The sequence below is a fragment of the Podarcis bocagei genome, assembly GCF_964188305.1.
Source record: "Podarcis bocagei genome assembly, chromosome: 5".
Classification (NCBI taxonomy): domain Eukaryota; kingdom Metazoa; phylum Chordata; class Lepidosauria; order Squamata; family Lacertidae; genus Podarcis; species Podarcis bocagei.
In genome coordinates this window covers 48,323,622-48,344,350 of record NC_138129.1, presented here as the reverse complement: position 1 = coordinate 48,344,350, position 20,729 = coordinate 48,323,622, and the positions used below count along the sequence as shown (strand labels likewise).

The 20,729-nt window shown below is 43.9% G+C and overlaps 2 protein-coding genes across 4 annotated transcripts in view; one reads left to right on the top strand and one right to left on the bottom strand.

Moving 5' to 3' along the window:
• The window catches only part of BAK1 (BCL2 antagonist/killer 1), a 39,620-nt gene extending 32,815 nt beyond the window's left edge, over positions 1–6,805 (bottom strand). For 2 of the 3 annotated variants that reach the window (XR_014008563.1, XM_081195897.1), the window contains exon 1: positions 6,603–6,780. The gene's annotated coding sequence lies outside the window, so the exon portion shown is untranslated. Of the gene's footprint in view, positions 1–6,602 lie in introns of all 3 variants that reach the window. The other variant, XM_081195899.1, reaches the window with a different exon arrangement.
• A 2,833-nt stretch (positions 6,806–9,638) lies between these two features.
• Positions 9,639–20,481, top strand: LOC308587920 (uncharacterized protein). Its single transcript, XM_081195888.1, has 6 exons — positions 9,639–10,204; positions 11,647–11,759; positions 12,797–12,897; positions 16,559–16,668; positions 18,886–18,982; positions 20,161–20,481. The coding sequence occupies exons 1-6, from the start codon at positions 9,729–9,731 to the stop codon at positions 20,170–20,172; spliced, it is 909 nt and encodes a 302-aa protein (XP_081052014.1). The 5' UTR covers positions 9,639–9,728; the 3' UTR covers positions 20,173–20,481.
• The last annotated feature ends 248 nt before the right edge of the window (positions 20,482–20,729 follow it).

Sequence of the window (20,729 nt, the reverse complement as noted above, 5' to 3'; positions counted from 1 at the left end):
ATTCACAGAGTCTTGAAAGGGGTGCACAGCTTTCACCCGTTTAGCCCTGCCTTCACTTCCATTTCCTTTCTCTGTTAATTCACCCGACTTGGATGAGCCCCTTGGGACAGAAAATTGTCTTCATACACCATACACACAGATGAAACGACGTCAATAAGGTCATGTCACAATATCCCAAAGACCACCTCCTTCCCTCTTGGGTGTTAAGATCAGCAGGACTCCTCTTGGCAGTTCCACCACCCTCAGAAGCTGAAAGAGGGCGTTCTCTGTGGGAGCTCATAGGCTGTGGAATTCCTTCCCAAAAAGGTGCATCTAGCACAGAGGTAGGCAACTTAGGGCCCGGGGGCCAGATGCGGCCCAATTGCCTTCTCAATCTGGCCTGCGGATGGTCCGGGAATCAGCGTGTTTTTACATGAGTAGAATGTGTGCTTTTATTTAAAATGCATCTCTATTTGTGGGGCATAGGAATTTGTTCGTGTTTTTTTCCAAAATATAGTCCGGCCCACCACGTGGTCTGAGGGACGGTGGACTGGCCCATGGCTGAAAACGGTTGCTGACCCCTTCTAGCACCCTCACTATACAGCTTTGATGATATGCTAAAGATGTACCTCTTTGCCCTGGCCTTTGATACCCGAGATATGTATTTTGGGGAATCATCCTATTCCTGTCACTTGCTTCAACTGCTTTCAATACTGAATTTTAGATTGCTGCAATCTGCCCTGAAGCCTGCTGTTGAACGCCAAGTAATACATTTAGTAATAATAATGTATTTCAATTACAGTGATATGTAGAGATACACATAGAAGAGAACATGTACCCTCTCACTGATTTTCATGGCCACTTCTGCTAGGTGCTCTTAGAAGGTAAAGGGACCCCTGACCATTAGGTCCAGTCATGGCCGACTCTGGGGTTGTGGCGCTCATCTCGCTTTATTGGCCGAGGGAGCCGGCGTACAGCTGGGTCATGTGGCCAGCATGACCAAGCCACTTCTGGTGAACCAGAGCAGCGCACGGAAACGCCGTTTACCTTCCCGCCAGAGCAGTACCTATTTATCTACTTGCACTTTGACGTGCTTTCAAACTGCTAGGTTGGCAGGAGCAGGGACCGAGCAACGGGAGCTCACCCCGTCGCGGGGATTCGAACCGCTGACCTTCTGATCGGCAAGTCCTAGGCTCTGTGGTTTAACCCACAGCGCCACCCGCGTCCCTGCTAGGTGCTCTTACCTTTGACTAAATTATGAAAAACCATTCACCACTAAAAAGAGGGCTGGGAAACTGTTAAAACATGCCAACTTCAGGGTTATGAAGAAACATTACACTGGCACCCTAGAAGGTGATGTAACAGTGGGCGCCTTCTGTGCCAATTTTTAAACACCTGCTGAAAACCTTTCTATTCCACCAGGCCTATGCAGGCAATTAAGACTACATCCCTCACAATCGTGTTTGTTTTTAATTTCTTTTTCTTTTTAACTTTTTAGGGCTTAGTTTTCTGTTTCTATATTGTTGTAAATGGCTGTGATATATTTTTATGCTACATTGGCATATAAATATTTTCATAAATAAATCGATTAACTATTTCAGAACCTTGCAATAACTTGCCCACCCCGACCCAGTCCTGATAGCAAAATGCATTATTTCATTGTAACAGTTTCCAGTGAGGTAGACATGTCAGTCTGTTGTAGCAAACATAACAATGAGGCCTTGTTGCTTCATCAGATGCATAAAGTTGTTATCTTCAGTTGGCAGGTACTTGGGTATACAAAGAAGAAAGTAAACAGTGAGATCAAGTGGTAATGAAATGCAAAAAAAAAAAAGCATGTGACAATTATATTAAAGCTTAAATGTAAGTTACATGAAAGGCACACATCAAGGATTCATTGACCACACTCATCTTCCAACTTGATATATGCTATAATGTCATCCCCACCCTTCGGCATTCTACATGGACAACTGGACCAGTCTCTACAAATAAGAGTACCCTGGCACAAATCTTACATTCAGCGAGAAGTAGAATACAATGGTACCTCGGTTTAAGAAGAGTCCTGTTTAAGAACGATGCGGTTTACAAACTCCGCAAAACCAGAAATAGTGTCCTGGTTTGAGAACTTTACCTTGGTCTAAAAAAGGAATCCCAACAGTAGAAGGGCACCAGCGGTGGTAGGCATCATTAGGGAAAGCACGCCTCGGTTTAAGAAAGGACTTTCAGAACAGATTAAGTTTGTAAACCAAGGCACCACTGTATTTCAACTTGTTTTTAAACAAAGAGAGACTCCGGCATGAAACTGACTACAAGTTATCAAGAATTTCCATTCAATTATATTTTGCTTTAATAGGGACTGGGGCTTTCTGTCCCACTATGAATATCAATGATTGCATTATTACTGCTGATGTGAATTATCACTACTCTTATTTGACATACATTTACTCTGAAGTGGAATTGTCATAGATAGTACTGTTTGCATTTCATTGCCATTTGATCTCACTGTTTACATTCTTTTCACAACATCATCTCTAGCCCATGAAAGTTTTTGCCATAATACACTGTAGTACTGTGAGATCTTGTCTCTGTTTTATGCAAATACACGTGACTGAGATTCTTGCAAAATCAAAACAGAAACTGCAGAGATGAGGCCTATAATGGTTCAGTCCTATATAGGTCTACTCAGAAGTGAACCCCATTGAGTTCCTGGGAAATTCCTCCCAATATTTCACTATAAATAACATTAACAAGGAAAACAAAAAACATCAGACGTGATCACTATCAAATGACAATACAGTGGTACCTTGGGTTAAGTACTTAATTCGTTCCAGAGGTCCATTCTTAACCTGAAACTGTTCTTAACCTGAGGTACCACTTTAGCTAATGGGGCCTCCTGTTGCTGCCACGCCGCCGGAGCACGATTTCTGTTCTCATCCTGAAGCAAAGTTCTTAACCCGAGGTACTATTTCTGGGTTAGCGGAGTCTGTAATCTGAAGCGTCTGTAACCTGAAGTGTATGTAACCCGAGGTACCACTGTAAGTGTTATTTTTCCATCAAAAATGACTGGCTTGGCATCTATACACACTGTGAGAGATACATGCTGAAGTTTAGGGAACAAATGTAATTTACCAAAGTTCATTAAGGAACATTTGAGGAATGTCAATCCTCTCCATCCCACCAGTGCACTAACTCCTAGAGGACACCGCAGTTACCACATGGGAAGATTAAGATTGCATAAATACCATACATTTAAAACACATTACCCCACACAAGAATCCTGGGAACTGCAATTTACCCCTTCACAGACCCACAATATCCAGCACCTTTAATAAACTACAGTTCCCAGGATACCTGGGGAGTGTGTGCATGCTTTAAATGGATGGTGTGTATGCAGCCTAAGGCATTGGTAAAGTCGTGTGTGGGTGGGTGTGGGTGTTATTTGCCACTATGCAATTACAATGTATCTATAAACATAAAAAACCCTTTAGAAAAATGAAAGCCTCTATATACAATTAAGAGTCATATAAAAGCACCCTTAAGGCACTATGTAAAAAATTGCATTTTTGTTTTGAACTAATATTATATTTTGAATATATATATATAGCCCATTTCCCTATATCCCAACTTCTCTTGGAATTTCTGCTCATTTGAATAGTCAATTTCTTCTTTGGTTTTTCCAACAACTTCAATGTTCCCCCAATTCAAATAGGATTTCCCCCACTACCTTTTTCTGTACAGAAAGGTACAGAACTTTATACCATAGTTTATACCTTTATACCATAGTTAGTTAACACAGAATATTTATCTGACATTATCACTCAAAATGCCTACCAGAGCAGAACGCCCTTCTCAAGTGCAAATTGTGTGTTAAACTGGAAGAAGAAGAAGAAGAAGAAGAAGAAGAAGAAGAAGAAGAAGAAGAAGAAGGAGGAGGAGGAGGTGGTGGTGGTGGTGGTGATCATTTGTACCCCGCCCATGTGACTGGGTTGCCCCAGCCACTCTGGGAGGCTGTGTTTTGTTGTTCCTAAAAAATCCAGTAGCAGCTATGCACATTCAAAAGAAGTCACCTTGTTACCTTCTAGGCAGCAAGTACCACTGAAACCAAAAGGGCCAATTATAAACATTATTACCTATTGAACCACTTCATGAACTGTTCCGTAATCAGTGCTTTTTTTTTTCTTTAAAAAATATTTAGGGGTACTCTCATTTTGACTCAAGGAAATCACCATTTTATAGTTCAAATCGGGGAAAATAAATACAGTAAATGGAATAATAATAATAATAATAATAATAATAAATTTTTATTTATACCCCGCCCTCCCCAGCCAAGGCCGGGCTCAGAGCGGCTTACAAGCAATAATAAAAACAAGATGAGTGATTACAACTTAAAAACAAAAATAAAATACAACATTAAAATAATGGAACATTAAAATATTAAAATGGAAAAAAGTACAAAGATTCACAAAATGTTTAGGGGTATGCGTACCCCTGTGTCCCCCCAGAAAAAAGCACTGTCCGTAATCAATATGCATAGGAGCCAGTTGCAGAAGGGGCTGAATGTGCAACTTTTTCAAGTTCTTGGTCAAGGGAGTCAGCCATTTAAAACATGAAAAGAGCAACCTTGGGGACCTTTCCCCCCACACTTTATTATTACATATCCACACAATAAAAGTGCCACTGTTAAGACAAGCGTTAGGGTCAGACTGAGCTGTGGGTCCTGCCCCACCAGCTGCAGATCAATTGGGGGGGGGGCGAAACACAAGAGAAAGCTTAATCCACCTTACAATTCAAACTCTCCAGTTGTAGCTGTGGAGCAAGAGAAGCATTTGTTCCTCTTGCACGTTGACAGTGCTACACAAAGCAATCATGTAGCTGCCACGGAGGCACATTAATATAATGCATTAGAAAAATGGGGAGGATGCACCCTCTCCTAGATCCTGCATCCTCAGGATCACACCCGGGCACTTAGTGGTTACAAGTGTCAGACCTGGAAGGCCAGGGCTCAAATCCCCACTTGATCATTACTCTGGAATAACTTGAGGTGCTGTGGTTTGCCAGCAGGGCCAGATTTAGGTTTGATGAGGCCCTATGCTACTGAAGGTAATGGGGCCCTTTATATGTTCAGCTGTCCTTTGTCAACTACAAATTGTCACTGTTTTTTTGTGTTGAATATATGCTATATCGTAATTTATGGATCTAATAGGTATCTAAAGTAAGGTTACCAGACGTCCCCATTTCCCGGGGACAGTCCCTGGATTTACAAATCAGTACCCTGACAAAAAAAGGGATGCGGGGGGCGCTGCGGGTTAAACCCCAGAGCCTAGGACTTGCCGATCAGAAAGTCAGCGGTTTGAATCCCCACGACGGGGTGAGCTCCCGTTGCTCGGTCCCAGCTCCGGCCAACCTAGCAGTTTGAAAGCACGTCAAAGTGCAAGTAGATAAATAGGTACCGCTCTGGCGGGAAGGTAAACGGCGTTTCCGTGCGCTACTCTGGTTTGCCAGAAGCGGCTTAGTCATGCTGGCCACATAACCTGGAAGCTGTACGCCGGCTCCCTCGGCCAATAAAGCAGGATGAGCGCTGCAACCACAGAGTCGGTCACGACTGGACCTAAAGGTCAGGGGTCCCTTTACCTTTGCCTTACCCTGACAAAATCCTATCATTCCTACTGAAGTTGAAAAGTGTCCCCGGATTCATTGGAAAAAAATCTGGTAACCTTAATCTAAAGCCATTTGAACATCACAAAATATGTATTTTATCAAAGTAATTGTTGAACTGAAATACAATTAAGAAGTATATTAATAGTGAAATAATTATGAAGCTCTTAACTTAAAATGATTGGGGGGCCCATTACTTACATCACAGGAGCCTACACAACACGAAACACTGTTGCTGTATGTAGGTTTTATTTTATTTGTTTTTTATCTTATAAAATGTACATCCAGTTTTTTCCCCCTTTAAATTTTTTGGGGCCCTCAAGAGAGTGGGGCCCTAAGCTACAGCTTGTTTAACTGCAAATAGTACTAGTAATAATGATAGCCCACAAGCATGCGGTGGATGAACACCCACACACACCCGCGCGCGCGAGAGAGAGATCGTATTCCGGATGTTTAAACCTTGCCAGATCTCAAGGCAGTCTAGGGGAAAGGGGGGGGGGGAAGCCAGGCGGAGAAGCCAGCTCCATTTCCCTGCAGTTGCAGCAGCAGCTCCCCGAGGCGCTGCTGACTCCGCATTTTTCGCTCAGCTCCATGCGCGCACGCGCGCCCCGCTAGCCGGCCGCAGCCGAGACCGCCGGTCGCTTCCTCGCGTCGGCGTGGCGCGCCCAGCAGTGCGGCTCCCAAGAAGCGACCTGGCCCGGGAGCGCGGGGTCCCTTTCCCCTCGCGGCCCCCCTCCACCGCCAAGCCAGGGGACCCGGCGGCGGCCTCGTCCCTCGCTCTCCCGCCTCTCGGGGACCTTTGGAGAATTATGTCCTTCCGCTGGGCTGAGGCGCGGCGAATAAACGCCTCCGGCTCCGAGGAGGAGCAGACGCCCAGCGCCAGCAGCACCCGCCGGATCCTTTTGCCGCCCCGTCCATCCTGCAGCCCCCGATATGTCCCCCGCCGCCCCGGACTTGCTTCCACTCACCCGCCTTCCCGCCGCGCCCCTTCCCTCCGGCGAGCTGTTCCTGGGGTTGCGCGGCGAGCTCGGGATGCGGCGCCGCTGCTAGCGCATCCTTCTCTGGCCGCCTTCCTGCTGCTTCTCGGCCGCTTCCTCCGCTGCGAGGAGGGGCGAGGCGAGAGGAGAGAAGGCGAAAGGAAGGCGGCAGGCAGCTGGCAAAGCGGCCGGTACGCAGCTCCCTCTAGGGTTGCATCCTGGTAGCCGCGAGATATAATATGTACTGTACAGTATTATTAAAAGAGAGAGGGGTAGAAAGGTCCGGAAAGAGTTTATTCCCACCCACCCCCTCCGCCAGATTTCCTGCAAAACCACCTCTGCGAAGGTTGATGTGAAATATTTGTTATAGGTGCGTCAGATGTTACTCAACGGGAGTTGCAATGTGATCTGACACAGGATTCCAACATTTGGTACTTGACATCCTCATCCTCATCATGCCGTTTAGCATTCATTCATTCATTTCATTTATAGTCCACTTTTCCTTCAAAAAGGGATGCGGGTGGCGCTGTGGGTTAAACCACAGAACCTATGACTTGCCGATCAGAAGGTCGGCGGTTCGAATCCCTGTGACGGGGTGAGCTCCCGTTGCTCGGTCCCTGCTCCTGCCAACCTAGCAGTTTGAAAGCATGTCAAAGTGCAAGTAGATAAATAGGTACCGCTCCGGAGGGAAGGTAAACGGTGTTTCTGTGCGCTGCTCTGGTTCGCCAGAAGTGGCTTAGTCATGCTGGCCACATGATCTGGAAGCTGTATGCCGGCTCCCTCGGCCAATAAAGCGAGATGAGCGCTGCAACCCCATGACTGGACCTAATGGTCAGGGGTCCCTTTACCTTTCCTTCAAAGAGCTGAAGCTTGCACATGTGAGTCTCCCCCTCCTCACAACAAGCTTGTGAGGTAGGTTAGGCTAAGAGGGAGTGACTGGTCCAAGGTCACCCAGTGAGCTAAATGGATACCCTGTGATTTGGACCCTATGCACACTCACCACCTGAAACCCCTAAAACAGCAATTTAACATGAATTTTACTACCTAATGAGACCACTGACTGATAAAATGAAAGCAATAATCAATGTACAGTGGTACCTCGGGTTACATACGCTTCAGGTTACAGACTCCGCTAACCCAGAAATATTACCTTGGGTTAAGAACTTTGCTTCAGGATAAGAACAGAAATCGTGTTCTGGTGGCGTGGCGGCAGCAGGAGGCCCCATTAGCTAAAGTGGTGCTTCAGGTTAAGAACAGTTTCAGGTTAAGGACGGATCTCCAGAACGAATTAAGTACGTAACCAGAGGTACCACTGCACTGTACCATAAAATAAAACAGTATTGTAGATCAGGCATGTTCAACTTCAAGTAGGCTGCTTCCCCCGAGGGGGCAGTGATGGGGGCAGGGCAGACGGGTGCACAGTTCTCTTTCCTCCCCCCCCCCAAGCCAGACCTTTCTCTCTGCCCCCCCCCCCAAGCAGCTCTCTCCTCAAACCAGCTAGGCTGCGGAGCTCTTCTCAGAACACTGCAATTACAATGGGAGGACGCAAATTAGCAGCACAACAGTAAAAATGGAAGCTCAGGACACAAAACGGAGCATGTTCGACTTCCGAGGCAAAGTTCACAAACCGGAACACCTACTTGCGGGTTTGCAGCGTTTAAATTCCATGTTGTTTGCGAACTAAGCTGTTCAAAAAATGAGGTACCACTGTATAGGTGAATCTAAAAAGCCCGGGACACAAATTTTCACAGCCCTCTAGCAGCTATGATGGCTAATTTAACAGTAGTAATGTATTTAGCGTAGCATTAACTCTGGAAGTTCTGACCAAACTAAGCCTCCTAGAGCAAAATATACAGGTTAAAAAGAACTGCCATTTTTCATCTGCAGGATGTAAGCAGAAGGTCCTGGGTTCAATCCCTGACATTTCCTAGTAGGTTTGGGAGACACTCCTCTCTGAAATTCTGGAGAACTGCTGTCAGTCAGTGTAGACAATACTGATCCAGGTGGACCAATAGTCTGACTTGTTATAGGGCAGTTTTCTATGTTCTAATGCACGTTTTCCAGAAAACACAATTATAAATTATTCCTGTCCTAGTTGAAAGTGTGAGTCGTGTTACTGTTTTGCATAGGAGACAAAATATTTTGTACCCAGCACTGTTTGGTCTTGGCTACAAAATGAAATTCTGTTTTAACCATGTTTGAATGCTGGAAATGGATCGAAGCACATTGATCTTTGCAAAACACGCACACGCTCAGCATAATTTAACATGCATAGCATCTGTACTCGCAGTTAGCGCGAGCCACTGCCAGTAAGAACGGACACTATTAGGCTAGATCAGGGGTCTGCAACCCGCGGCTCCGGAGCCACATGTGGCTCTTTTACACCTTTGCCGCGGCTCCGGGGCGGATACTAGCGAGGGGAGGAGGCGCATTGTGTGCCCCGACACTCCCCACTGTGGAGGGCGCTGTACTGGCTGTGACGTCGCATGGGGGCGGTGCGTGCGTTAGTCACGCACCGTCCCGACGTCACCTTCCCGCCCGCTGTCAGATCGCGGCTCCGGAGATATATTTGTTTTAAATGTCGCAATGGTTTTGTGGCTCCCAGGTTTTTTTTCCTTCGGAAACGGGTCCAAGTGGCTCTTTTTGTCTTAAAGGTTGCAGACCCCTGGCGCTAGATGAGCCTCATCTGGTATAAGGCAGGTTCCTCTGTTTTAATTGAACCACCTTTCCCTGATTGTAGCATTGTTCAAATGTTACTGGTTTGCTCTGAGAGTTATAACTTGGGCCCAGTGCCCTGAGACTTTTTACAGATAATAAAAATGTTTGGAGCTGTAGACCTGCACAGATATCCCCAAAGAGCTCTTATTCCATTCCTGGCCATCTTTTAATCTGTTAATTTGTTGTTGTTAGCTGAGCCAGGAGAGCAAAAGGTGAACTCTGGATTGCAAAACCACTGGGTGATCTCTCTTGTGGCTCCGCCCCTTCCAAGAATTCTAGAATCCTCAGAAGATTCTGAGCAGTTGGCTTTTCAATTTGAAGCTCTGATTCCAGTCTGTTGAGACGAGCAGCCACCTTTGGGTGCCAGAGCAGAGTTAACCTGCAGAAGACCAAAAACCGATGGATACTCTCACAGCTTCCTCTGTTTCCAGCAGGCCCTGGGTGCTCCAGTTCTTCAGAAACCTCTTTGGGAGCGGCAGGCATGGCACTCAAGAGGGGCAAAGACCCAAGGCAAAAGACGAAGATAATGCCAAGAGTGAACTCCTGGACTCTTCTCTGCCCGAAAATGGGCTTGAAGCAACCTTGCCAGGCCAAGAGCCTGATGCCACCAAGACTTCTCCCAGTGAGATCTGTGGGGGGGTGATGGGCAGCTGCCCTGAAGAGCTATCGTTGCTGAAGGAATTAAGTCTGGGAGACACTACCCCTACGAATGAGAACAAACTGCCCGCTTCATTTCACTCGGCTAGGATGGAGATGGGAGACTCAGATGGCTTTGCTAACCCCATGATAAGTGGCTTGGCCAAGGACCCATGTGAGAAAGTTCCTGTCACGGGAGAGAAGGAAGAAGAATCTGATGACAGGGAGACGGTGGGAAAGTGAGTGTCACCAACGTTGAGGCCAAGTCTCAGCACACAGAACAGTGTTTAAAACTTTCAGGGTGGCATTCAGCTAAGTTTTTCTCGGAGTAGACCCATTGAAATTAATGAACATGACTAAAATCCTCTTCGAGTAAAACTCAGTTATTTCTAATAGGATTTAACATCCGTTCAGATTGCTTCCCATACAGGAATGTGTGAAAATATATGGGCAAATATTGCAAAGCCCTTCACAAAAACCACTTGTGTTAATTGGCTTCTGGCTGTATTACATGGGTACTAATTAGGAATGGAATTGCTCATTGACTGTTCCGGCTGTTCTTGGCTTCAAAAGGCCGAACACTTAATTTTGTGCTAAACTTTCCATGAGGTTGATTATCACACACTGAGTTGAGATACGTGGGGCTTTGCCTTGCTAACTGAAGTTCACTGTATGAGATGTTAACCATAAAAATGCATGTGAAAGGAAGGGTTACAACAGTTGGCAGCCAACCAGAATTTCACAAGCCTGACTTGTTATCATTTAGACTGGCTGCCAACAGCAGAGGATGCAAAGTCAGAAAAAATGCAGCAGAGCTTGATTTAGCACATCTGTGTGTCTGCAGGCACAATAATATGAATCCATGTGAACTCTGTTGTTAGATGGAGATCTGCTTTTGCTGCCTTGCAGATGAACTCAATACTCTTCCCCTCAGCTGAGCGATTGTCTGCTACCTTCTTCCAGGTTGTTCAAATCCTATGGAGACAGGCTGAAAGTAAGGCCTTTGTACAGAAAAAGGAACATCTCTGTTACAAAAAAACAAACCACTTTGCACATGCTCCACCTCCAACACATTTTACTCTGAAGTTGTTTTTTGAGGGGAAAGCCCTTTCATCATCATAAGAGGAAAATGGAGATCTGGACATGCTCAGAAGCGCTTGGCTGGAGGTGTCTGGATTTTTGAGAACAAAATTTGCAATCCTAGAGTTGCACTTAAAACCTCCCATCTGTGTATAATGAATAATCATTAACGGTTAATAATTCAATTTTAAGTAGAGGTATTTGCATAAGCAGTGCTGCCATGAATAATTCTTAATGTAAGATTTCCATGTGAAGAGGTTTCCATAATCTGTTATTACGAACCACAGATTATCATGGAGACTAACTACCTGGGTCTTTTAGATACAGACTGAAGGCTTTGTTCATGCAGTCAACTAAAGGGCTTGACTTAGAGACAGGCCTCATCCCAGGAAATTCTCTCTTAAAATTTTAATCCCCTCAACATCATTGCTTTTATTCACTACAGTAAATCCACCTGTCTGTGGCAATGTAGCAATTATCATTGCTGATAAAGATGTGGCGTTTGGGTGTAGATATTAGGGTGGGAAGAAAAAAAATGATGAATGAAGCACCGATGTGGATGTCCCCTTCTTCTATGCAATAATTCTGTGTTTGACTTTAGGGATGAATTTCCCCAGGTCCTATGTGCAGATGATGGAGTTGCCATGTCTGCTGGATCCATGACTGATGTTAAAGGCTGTAGCGCTGAAGAGGAAAGAGAGCATCTACTGAAAGGTGAGGGCTGGAAGAAGATTCCCACTCACCCATATGGCAGCTGCTGTCCAACAGTACCTTTACCCCACCCCCCAAGCTGTCATGACTTGATTGTTTTCATACTATTCAATGCCAGATGTCTGAGGTTTGAGACATGTATTTCAAGCAAGCAGGAGGCCAACCTTACAATCAGGAACACCCAGTATTATGTCAGATGGCCCATTAAAGATGGGTAAGAACTACAGCTGCAGTTCTTATTAGGTGATTCCATTGAATTATATTGTGCAGAGACTGTATTCACACCAGTAGATGCTGGTCCAGTGGGTCAAACATTGCAGGTGTCCAGATAGCTCTGAGTGAGAAGATTTTACTGACAAAGGTTGAGAGCAGGCTGAAGCCTTTTATGCAGGCATAGGCAAACTCGGCCCTCCAGATGTTTTGGGACTACGACTCCCATGAACCCTAGCTAACAGGACCAGTGGTCAGGGATGATGGGAAGTGCAGTCCCAAAATATCTGGCGGTCTGAGTTTGCCTATGCCTGGTTTTATGTTTCCAGACTACCTCCTCCAGGCTCTCCTCACTTGTGGGGAAATTCAATCAATCAATCATTCTATATGTATGCCGCCTTTCCTAAGTTAAAACAATGCCCAAGGTGGCTTACAACATATCAAAAGTTAATAACTACAAGCATAACAAAACCCCACCCCAGTGTAATGTATCTTATCTTACACCACTGATCTGGAGAGGTACTATGGGAGGCATTTGTTTTCTCAGACTCAGGGGAAGGTGGCTGTGAGGATTTGGGCCCTGACCCTACAGGCTTTAGTAGACTAAGAGATTCTTCTGGAGACTCCTGTCTCACAGCCTCAAGCATAGTGGTCTCCTGATCTGCAGCAGCCAGTTCAGAGCCCTGCTTCTTGACCCGATTCCTTAGCTGGTGCCTGTGCAGCCTCAAACTCTGTGGCTGAGTTGCTGCTGGATTTAGAGAGCATTACAACCCACCCTGGTTATATGGAGAGACTTCATGAGTTGGTGACGTGGCTTTTCTTTTAAACAGAAGATGTACAAGAAGGGGAACCTCCAAAAGCAGACCTCTCTCCATGGAACAGACTCCTCAATATGTACAAGCAGCGCCGGTGGCTTCCTGCTTCTAAAGGGGTAAATATGCGACAGGGAGTTGTTTTGGGGGTTTCCCCCTCCCTCTCTGAAAGTGGCATTTTTATATCGTAAGCAAGGATAAATATGTGATTTCCATCAGAAGAGTGAAGGTAACAAAATTGCATTGTGAGCTGGCCTCTAGAATCCCCTCTAGAACGCAATGTGAATTTGCTTTGCTTAAAAATCAAAAGATAGATGGGATTTGAGAGTATCTATGCTAGCTGCCAGTGCCACATATTTATTTTTATTATTTGTTTAAATATAACACCCCACCTTTTCATCTATCAGCCCACAAGCTAGCTCACAATAGCTATTATCATCCAGTGAAAATGTTAAGAATGAAAAAGGAACAACACAGCAGTAGGAATCAGTAGATCTAGTAGCAATCAAGACAATAATCAGCAAAATGGCAAGCAACAATACTTGACTTGCAAATGGAAAATATCAAGGATATATCTTGATATTACAAGTGGTAGCTCCTCCATCAAGAAACTGTGTCCAGACAGGGACAGTTGTCATGCCTGTGATCTTGTGGTGCTCAATAAATGTTAAATTATAACAGCAGACATCTTAGAGATACTTAAGAAACCCTTGAAATAGGGTATGGCAAAATAATTCAGGGCCAGCAGTCATAGCCCTTCAGCAATAGCCCACTTCATCAGCTGCATTAAGTGCTATTATTTGTTGGCAGATATATACCCGGGTGTGGGGGGATGACAACCGATTAACAGTGGAATAAAAGACCATGAAATGCAAGAGATGTACAGCATGTGACATTTCTATGCAGAGTTCAAATGTATGGATGTAATCCCAGCGACCTCATTTTAGCAGTGCTAATTTAACACCCATATTGGAAGGGAGACCTTGATTCAGACTGAGTCCTAAACAAATGCAATCAAATACACTGATTAGCTTCGCATTAATTTAAATTCTAGTTTCACACTGGAGACTCGTTTTAAAGTTGTTGTTGTTGTTGACATATCAGCAGCTGAGTGTCCTAAAACTAAGATAGAGACTTAACATCAGCATCTGACTTCCTTGGGTAGCTGCGTGCTAAAGTCTGTCTTCCTTAGGCCCCCTCAAGAGCATTGCTCTGGTAACTGCAATTTGGTTGCCATCAGTGGCGGGTTTAGGAGCACAACTGGTTTGCCCACACTGGGCACTGAACTGAGAGGGCACTGGAGGCGGCACCACAACCATGACTTAGAACAGAAGGTGAGAGGCAATGAGGTGCATGTGCCAAATTTTGGTGTTCCACTGGGCGGCACTGAAATTTGAAAGCCCAAAGTCTGTCACTGGTGACATCCCTTATATTACTTTTCCCACAATGCCCTGGACATGTTTCAGTCCAAGCAAGCAAAAATCAAGAGTGGAAACTATTTCTCATTGCTACCATCACCATGCTTGGAAAATCTGTTCTGTCAGTTTCTGCCTGTGAGTCAGCTGTTACATGCCAGCATCACATGACAATAAACCTAAACAGCACTTTTAAGCATTCAAATAGCTTTGTATACATTATCTCAGTAAGCTTACAATAACGCTGAAAAGTAGGGCAACCTTTATGCCCTCATATTGTGGGTGTGGAGGGCAAGATCTGAAAGACAGTAGCATGCCTAAGGCCACCTCAGAGCTGAGGTGAAGACAGGGGATTTCCCAACTGCCTGTTTTCTTAACCACTGTACCAACACAACGCCTCTGCCCATAAAAACAGCAAGTAGCTCCAGCCAAAGCAATGGCTTTTGCACATGTTTCTCTTTCAATCCTTACCACACAGATAAGCAAGCGCTTGTGGAAAGGGCTTAATCATGCCTATTTTTAGTAACATGTTTTGCAGCCACATGGAAATGGCTTCATAAGCATCTTTTTGCACCATATACATTGCCCTCAACACTGTTAGTGCCTAATGATTGGGAGTGCTTACATAGCTGGGTATTGCAGCAGAATTACAGTAGGTAGTAGTCAGTTACCATAATTAGTTGTAATTTTAATTCTTCTGTTGCTTGGTGCATTGGCTTTCCAACCAGAGGGAAAGGGGAAGTTTCATATAGCAGCCCACAAGACTTAGCACAAGCCTAACCAGGTCTACTCAGAGGAACTGGGCATGGAGGAAAGGGTTAATTTCCTTCATGGGCACAAAGCACCTTGCAAGCAGGTGCAAGGTCAGCAAAGCTGGTTGTTATGGCTGTGACCCAGTGCTGTCTATATAAGTGAGCAAGGCAGTCAGCTCATTAGTCAGTCAGTGAGCCTTTCTGTGAGTTGGAGTCTGTGTTATGTCTTAAAGCTGGAGCAACAGAGATACTTTGTCCTTATCTGTATCTGTATCTGTTTCTGTTTCTGTATCTGTACAGTGGTACCTCAGGTTACGAACTTACCGTAATTCGTTCTGGAGGTCTGTTCTTAACCTGAAACTGTTCTTAACTTGAAGCACCACTTTAGCTAATGGGGCCTCCTGCTGCAGTTGCGTCACCACTGCGCGGTTTCTGTTCTCATCCTGAAGCAAAGTTCACTGTATCTGTATCTCTGTATCGCCACCAAGGACTGTATTACTGAAGTCTAATCTTCTAGAGCAGTAAACTATTTTTGCATCTTAACATGGCCCTGTGGGGTGAATGGAACTGAGGACAACTTCCAGTACATGGGTATCTTGCCTCAGATTCCCACCACAAACCTGGCCTTCTGGTAGTGAAGTTGTTGAAACTTACTGGAAGTGGGAGGGGCAAGGTGAAGGGGGGGGGGGCGCGCTGTGTTATGCCAGCACATTGGTGGAGCCAATCTGGTACTCCCACCAGTGCACCCACACAGGGTGTCTATCTGCTCTTTTTATCCTGTTTTATATTTTCCGGCTGTTTACTTCCCCCTCCCCTTCTGGGTTGAACACATGTAGGATATATTGGTGGCCATTCTTCTGGCAGAGCAGTGGCACATCTTCTTCCTTAGCACACAGTGGTACCTTAGGTTACAGATACTTCAGTTTACAGACGCTTCAGGTTACAGACTCTGCTAACCCAGAAATAGTACCTTGGGTTAAGAACTTTGCTTTAAGATAAGAACAGAAATCGTGCGGCAGCGGGAGGCCCCATTAGCTAAAGTGGTACCTCAGGTTAAGAACAGTTTCAGGTTGAGAACGGACCTCCAGATTAAGTTCTTAACCTGAGGTACCATTGTAATAGGTGCATAGGGTTGCTGTGTTAGGCTGCAATCCTAAACATACATGCTAAACACAGTGGTCTTCCGCAGAAACGTGCAGAACAGTCCTAAGCATGTTTATTCAGAAATAATTCTCACCAATTTCGATGGAGCTTCTTCCCACAAGAAGGATTTCCTTCTTATGCAGGCATGTCTTTCTGTCAGATGCTTGTTTCTTTCCGTTTTAATCTTGTAAATTTTTGGTCATTTCATTTTTGCAACAGTCCATGACTAATATCAATAAAATTGAACTGCACTCATGCAGTCCCAATAGAATCAGATTTCAAACATCCATAATTGTTCAAAATCAAAATTACATTCTTGGTCCACTTGTGAAATAATATAATACAGGTATTTATGCAATTTCAGAAACCTTTCTATAATTGGATATTAAAACTAAATTCCATTTCATCTGGCCACATCTTCTGAATATGTTTTTTTTTTAAAAAAATAAATATATATGCACCATCTTCAGGATATTCCAGTACAACCAGTTGTTGAAGATGATCTAATGGTATATGGAATTGCAACACCCAGACCTCATGTCACCCTATCAAATTCCTCTGCAGTTTGCAGTGCTTGTGGGTAAGTTTTTTGTGGTGCTCTTCATCCCCCAAATTCTGAAACATTGAGTAGATGGTCCCCAAATACCAAAATTTGTGCAATGTGATGTTGAAATGTAGAATGTAACAAATGAGAATGAGCAACAGAAGATTGTGGGGTGCCTCTGGCCCCTAAGCAGAGGTTCCAGCTAGGACAATGATGGACCACCAGATTTGTATTCTAAAGAGGGTTCTTCAGCTCTTCACTAAGCCAACTGGAGTTGATAAATGAAAATGAATTGTCAGGTGGAGTGCTGGGAACAACTTTGGATAGTACCACATGTGACCACTAGATGTCACTGTCCAATTTAGAACAAATTTACCGGGCTAAAGTGTGTACTGTATCCAATAGTGGCTGTAAAGGCATTAAAATGCATTACAGTACTTGGATTAAAAGAAAACACCCTGGTTTAAGGGGCAATAATTTGGAATGGAGAATTTATAGTGAGTCACCCTGATACAGAGTCCTTAATTTACGGAGTATTTAAAAATACTTTCTCTTTCTTAATCTGCTGTAAGGATTATAATTAGATATATACGATTGTACATTTTAAATCTGCAATTTGTTGGTGTTGAATATATAAGTGTAAATGTGTATGAACGTGAAAGAAATCTTAGTAAAAACCAACCGTGGTGGTGGCAAATCTTTTTGACAAATATGCCATAGGTGAAGTCCAAAGTCTTAGAGAGTGCCACCCTAGTATGTACACATTCCATATTCATCATCCTGTGCCTTTGTGTGAGTCTGCTGAGCTGGGGAACAGGGAGCAGTTGGCTGTGTAGCAGGGGGCAGGGAGGAAAAATGTGGCTCATAATTAATATGCTATAGCCCTAAGCCTCTCTTATTTGTGCTGCCTATAACACTTGTGCCAAAGGCTGGCTATCCATGATATATTATAGAACTACAGAAAAAGTGAAGGACTTAATAGGACATCCTCAGGCCTTCCTAAATTTATTTTCTTACACAGAATATGCACAGTTATTGCTGAGGATCCAGTTGACCTATTCAAAAGCACTGCTGTGGGAATTCAGCTCCCCCCCCCCAATAATATAAATTAAAACTATCCCACGTGTATTGAAATTAAAGGCATCACGACTCTCCTCTTACCCATAGCAATGACTTACCATTTTGTAAATCTTTAAAAACTATTTCCTTTTAAGTATAACATTGATCTACACCAACAGTAGAATTCATAAATGCTCTGTTTCTGTTAAAAAGCAAACAGATGATCCTCTCACAAACTTGGGGTCCACCTTTTGTGCAATTAAAAAAATACGGTTGGATCACTGTGATCGTTGGATAAATAGTGGTACAGAACTTTAAGAACAGGAACAACAACTGATCACTGATCACCCAGATAAACTTTAATCTGCCTTTAATTGGCCTCTAGAAGTGCTACAGATGTGGTGAACAGATGATTACCTTGAACTCTCATTACATCTCTGTTTTAATGAGCATTGAAGTGCCTACTGATAAGGTACTGTGCTGGATCCTTTTGAGGGCAATTCATAATAGTATAACAGTTGTCCTTTAGAGAGCAGTGCAGTAAATTAATTTGAAAGATGCACATGAAGTTTAATCTGTTATAAACTTCTTGTTGTTTTTAAAATAAAGCCAGTGATAGTTGGAGCCCTGAGACTGACTTTTGCTTGGTATACTTTGTAGAAGCTATTTTATTTATAGCATTCAGATTTTAGAGAAAGGAATGAGAATGGCTATTCAGATTCTGACATTGACCCAAGCTATGACCTTAGGGCAGTCACATTTGTTTATTTAAATAAGAGCATTTATAAACAACTTAATATTTTTTTAAAAAATCCCTGAGTGGTGTACAACATAAAAACAATAAACAATATCATGAAAACAAAAATACAACACAAACCCAATAAAACAGATATTCAAAATGTGTAAAAGCAGGAATTTTGGAGATTCTACAAATAGAAACAGGATCCAATTTTAAGGGTCCAGGAAAACCTAGGCAGGAAGATGTCTTTATGAGACATTTAAAGCAACTGATGGTTGCAATATCAATTTTGGGGCCACTGCCATTGGCTATTCTGTAGCTTGTAGAGTTTCCCCAGCTCTCTCTACTTAAGGCCTAACTGCTAAAATGAGAACAGTCAAGATTTTACTAGGTTCCATCAGTGCTAGCAATGCTTCTAATCTAACTTTGTCTCTCCCTGCTCCAATGCAATCTAGGCTTCCTGAGAATGAAGATGGAGAAGGGGCTGGTGACTGTGAGACAGCACTCAGAGGTCCAGGAAGAAATGATGCTGGAAGTCTGGAGCAGCCTAAGGTGTTGTAGATGCTAATATAGTCTGGGAGGGAATGGAGGCTCATAGCACTTTCCAACATTTCTAACTTTTTGTCTTTAAAGTGCTATAGGATTGTCTTTTTTGCTGAACCAGCAAAAGAAAGGGCTCCCCTCTTCTAGTTCTCTAGTGAGAATGACAGGATCATGGTACTCACAGGTGAACCAGGAATCACCTCCATTTCCCTCCTGACAGAGGCTCTGAGCTTTTAACTGCTACATGATGGGCAGAAATTCAACAGCTGCGGCTTCTGAGCACTACTTCATTGCCATGCCATCAAGGATGGCACCTGTTGAATTTCTGCATGCGATACAGCTGTTGCAGACAAATAAACTTTATCGGGGAGGGGGAAAGTCCACAACCCCAACCTCATCAACTGTAACTGTGAATGTAGACAACAACTTTACTTGCAGATGGTAAATTGAATCTCTGAAAGGGTCATGCCTTGATCTTCATGGATGCTGAATTCACTGGGGTTTTCTTTCAATCAGCAGTCAGGACAATGGACTGAGCTCCTTGAGTTTTTTCTTGGCTATTAATTAATGGAGCATCATCTTACATGTCTGCATTAGCAGGGAGAAGAGGGTAGGGTAAGATAAAGGACCAGTGTGGAGCAGTGGCTAGTGTGTAAAAAACCCAAGTTTAAATTACTGCTAGGCTATAAAACTGTCTGGGTGAACATGGACTGGCATTAGCACATGGCATCCTCAGGCATCTGGCCAGCAACTGATGCCCACCCTCTTTTTGTCTGATGCTCTGATCAACACCAGGTGGCTGGGATTGAGAGCCACCATTTATATTTCCCACAATGCCCCACAACAATTGGGTATATTTTGGAAATCAAAATGGCAGCTTCCAACCGCACAGCACTGATTGAAGCTATTACTGCTATCCACCATGGCTGTTGTTTCCAGAGCTCACCAACATTGAAGGAGACCTACCACTGACAGAGGAAAGGACCACCAAGGAGCCCTTTACCAAGGGGTCTTTCAAGCTTAGAGCTGGCTCTGCTTTTGATAAGTATTCTCAAATATTCTTCAGGATGACTGTGAGCTCACAAGGAGAACGCAGGATTCAAATGTAGGATATCAGTGACAATGGAACTTCAGAGTGATCACTGGTATGCCTTTGTAACATTTTTCTTTCTTTCCACCCTTGTTAGAATGTGAACTGAGGAAACACTGTCGGAGTCGCTTTGAGTCTGCCAACTTCACCCTTCTCCACTTTGCTTGCTGGGAGGAAGAAGGTCTACTAAGGATTGTTATTTGTAACCCACCAGGACTGTTTAAAATTTCTTTCTTTCTTTCTTTCTTTCTTTCTTTCTTTCTTTCTTTCTTTCTTTCTTTCTTTCTTTCTTTCTTTTGTATAGCTGTTGCCCACTTTCCCCTGTGCTCCCCTTACAAATCCACCAGATGTGTTCGTAGTATATATTTCAGGTTGATGAACTGCTCTTCCACCTCATTAAAGTTTTCCTGTGAATTCATATATTTTTTGTGTGCTTTTAATGTCACACATGACAAAGCAAGACATCTCTTGAGGCTTCATGAAACACAGAAGGCTCATTCAGACTTCTGCTTGTCTCGCCACTTTCCCCTTGGAAAACCCAATACTAACTGCTGAATCAGAACAAATGTCAATCGGGTTGTCCGTGGACTGATGTTTACTCTGATACAGTGTTAAAGAGCTGGTTTTCCCAGGGAAATCAGTGAGGCAAACAGAAAACCAATTGGA

Coding starts and splice junctions, on each gene's coding strand:
- LOC308587920 (XM_081195888.1), top strand. CDS start 9,729: ATGGATACTCTCACAGCTTCCTCTGTTTCCAGCAGGCCCTGGGTGCTC. Junction 11,760..12,796: donor AAGAGAGCATCTACTGAAAG/GTGAGGGCTGGA, acceptor TCTTTTAAACAG/AAGATGTACAAGAAGGGGAA. Junction 12,898..16,558: donor GGCTTCCTGCTTCTAAAGGG/GTAAATATGCGA, acceptor CACCATCTTCAG/GATATTCCAGTACAACCAGT.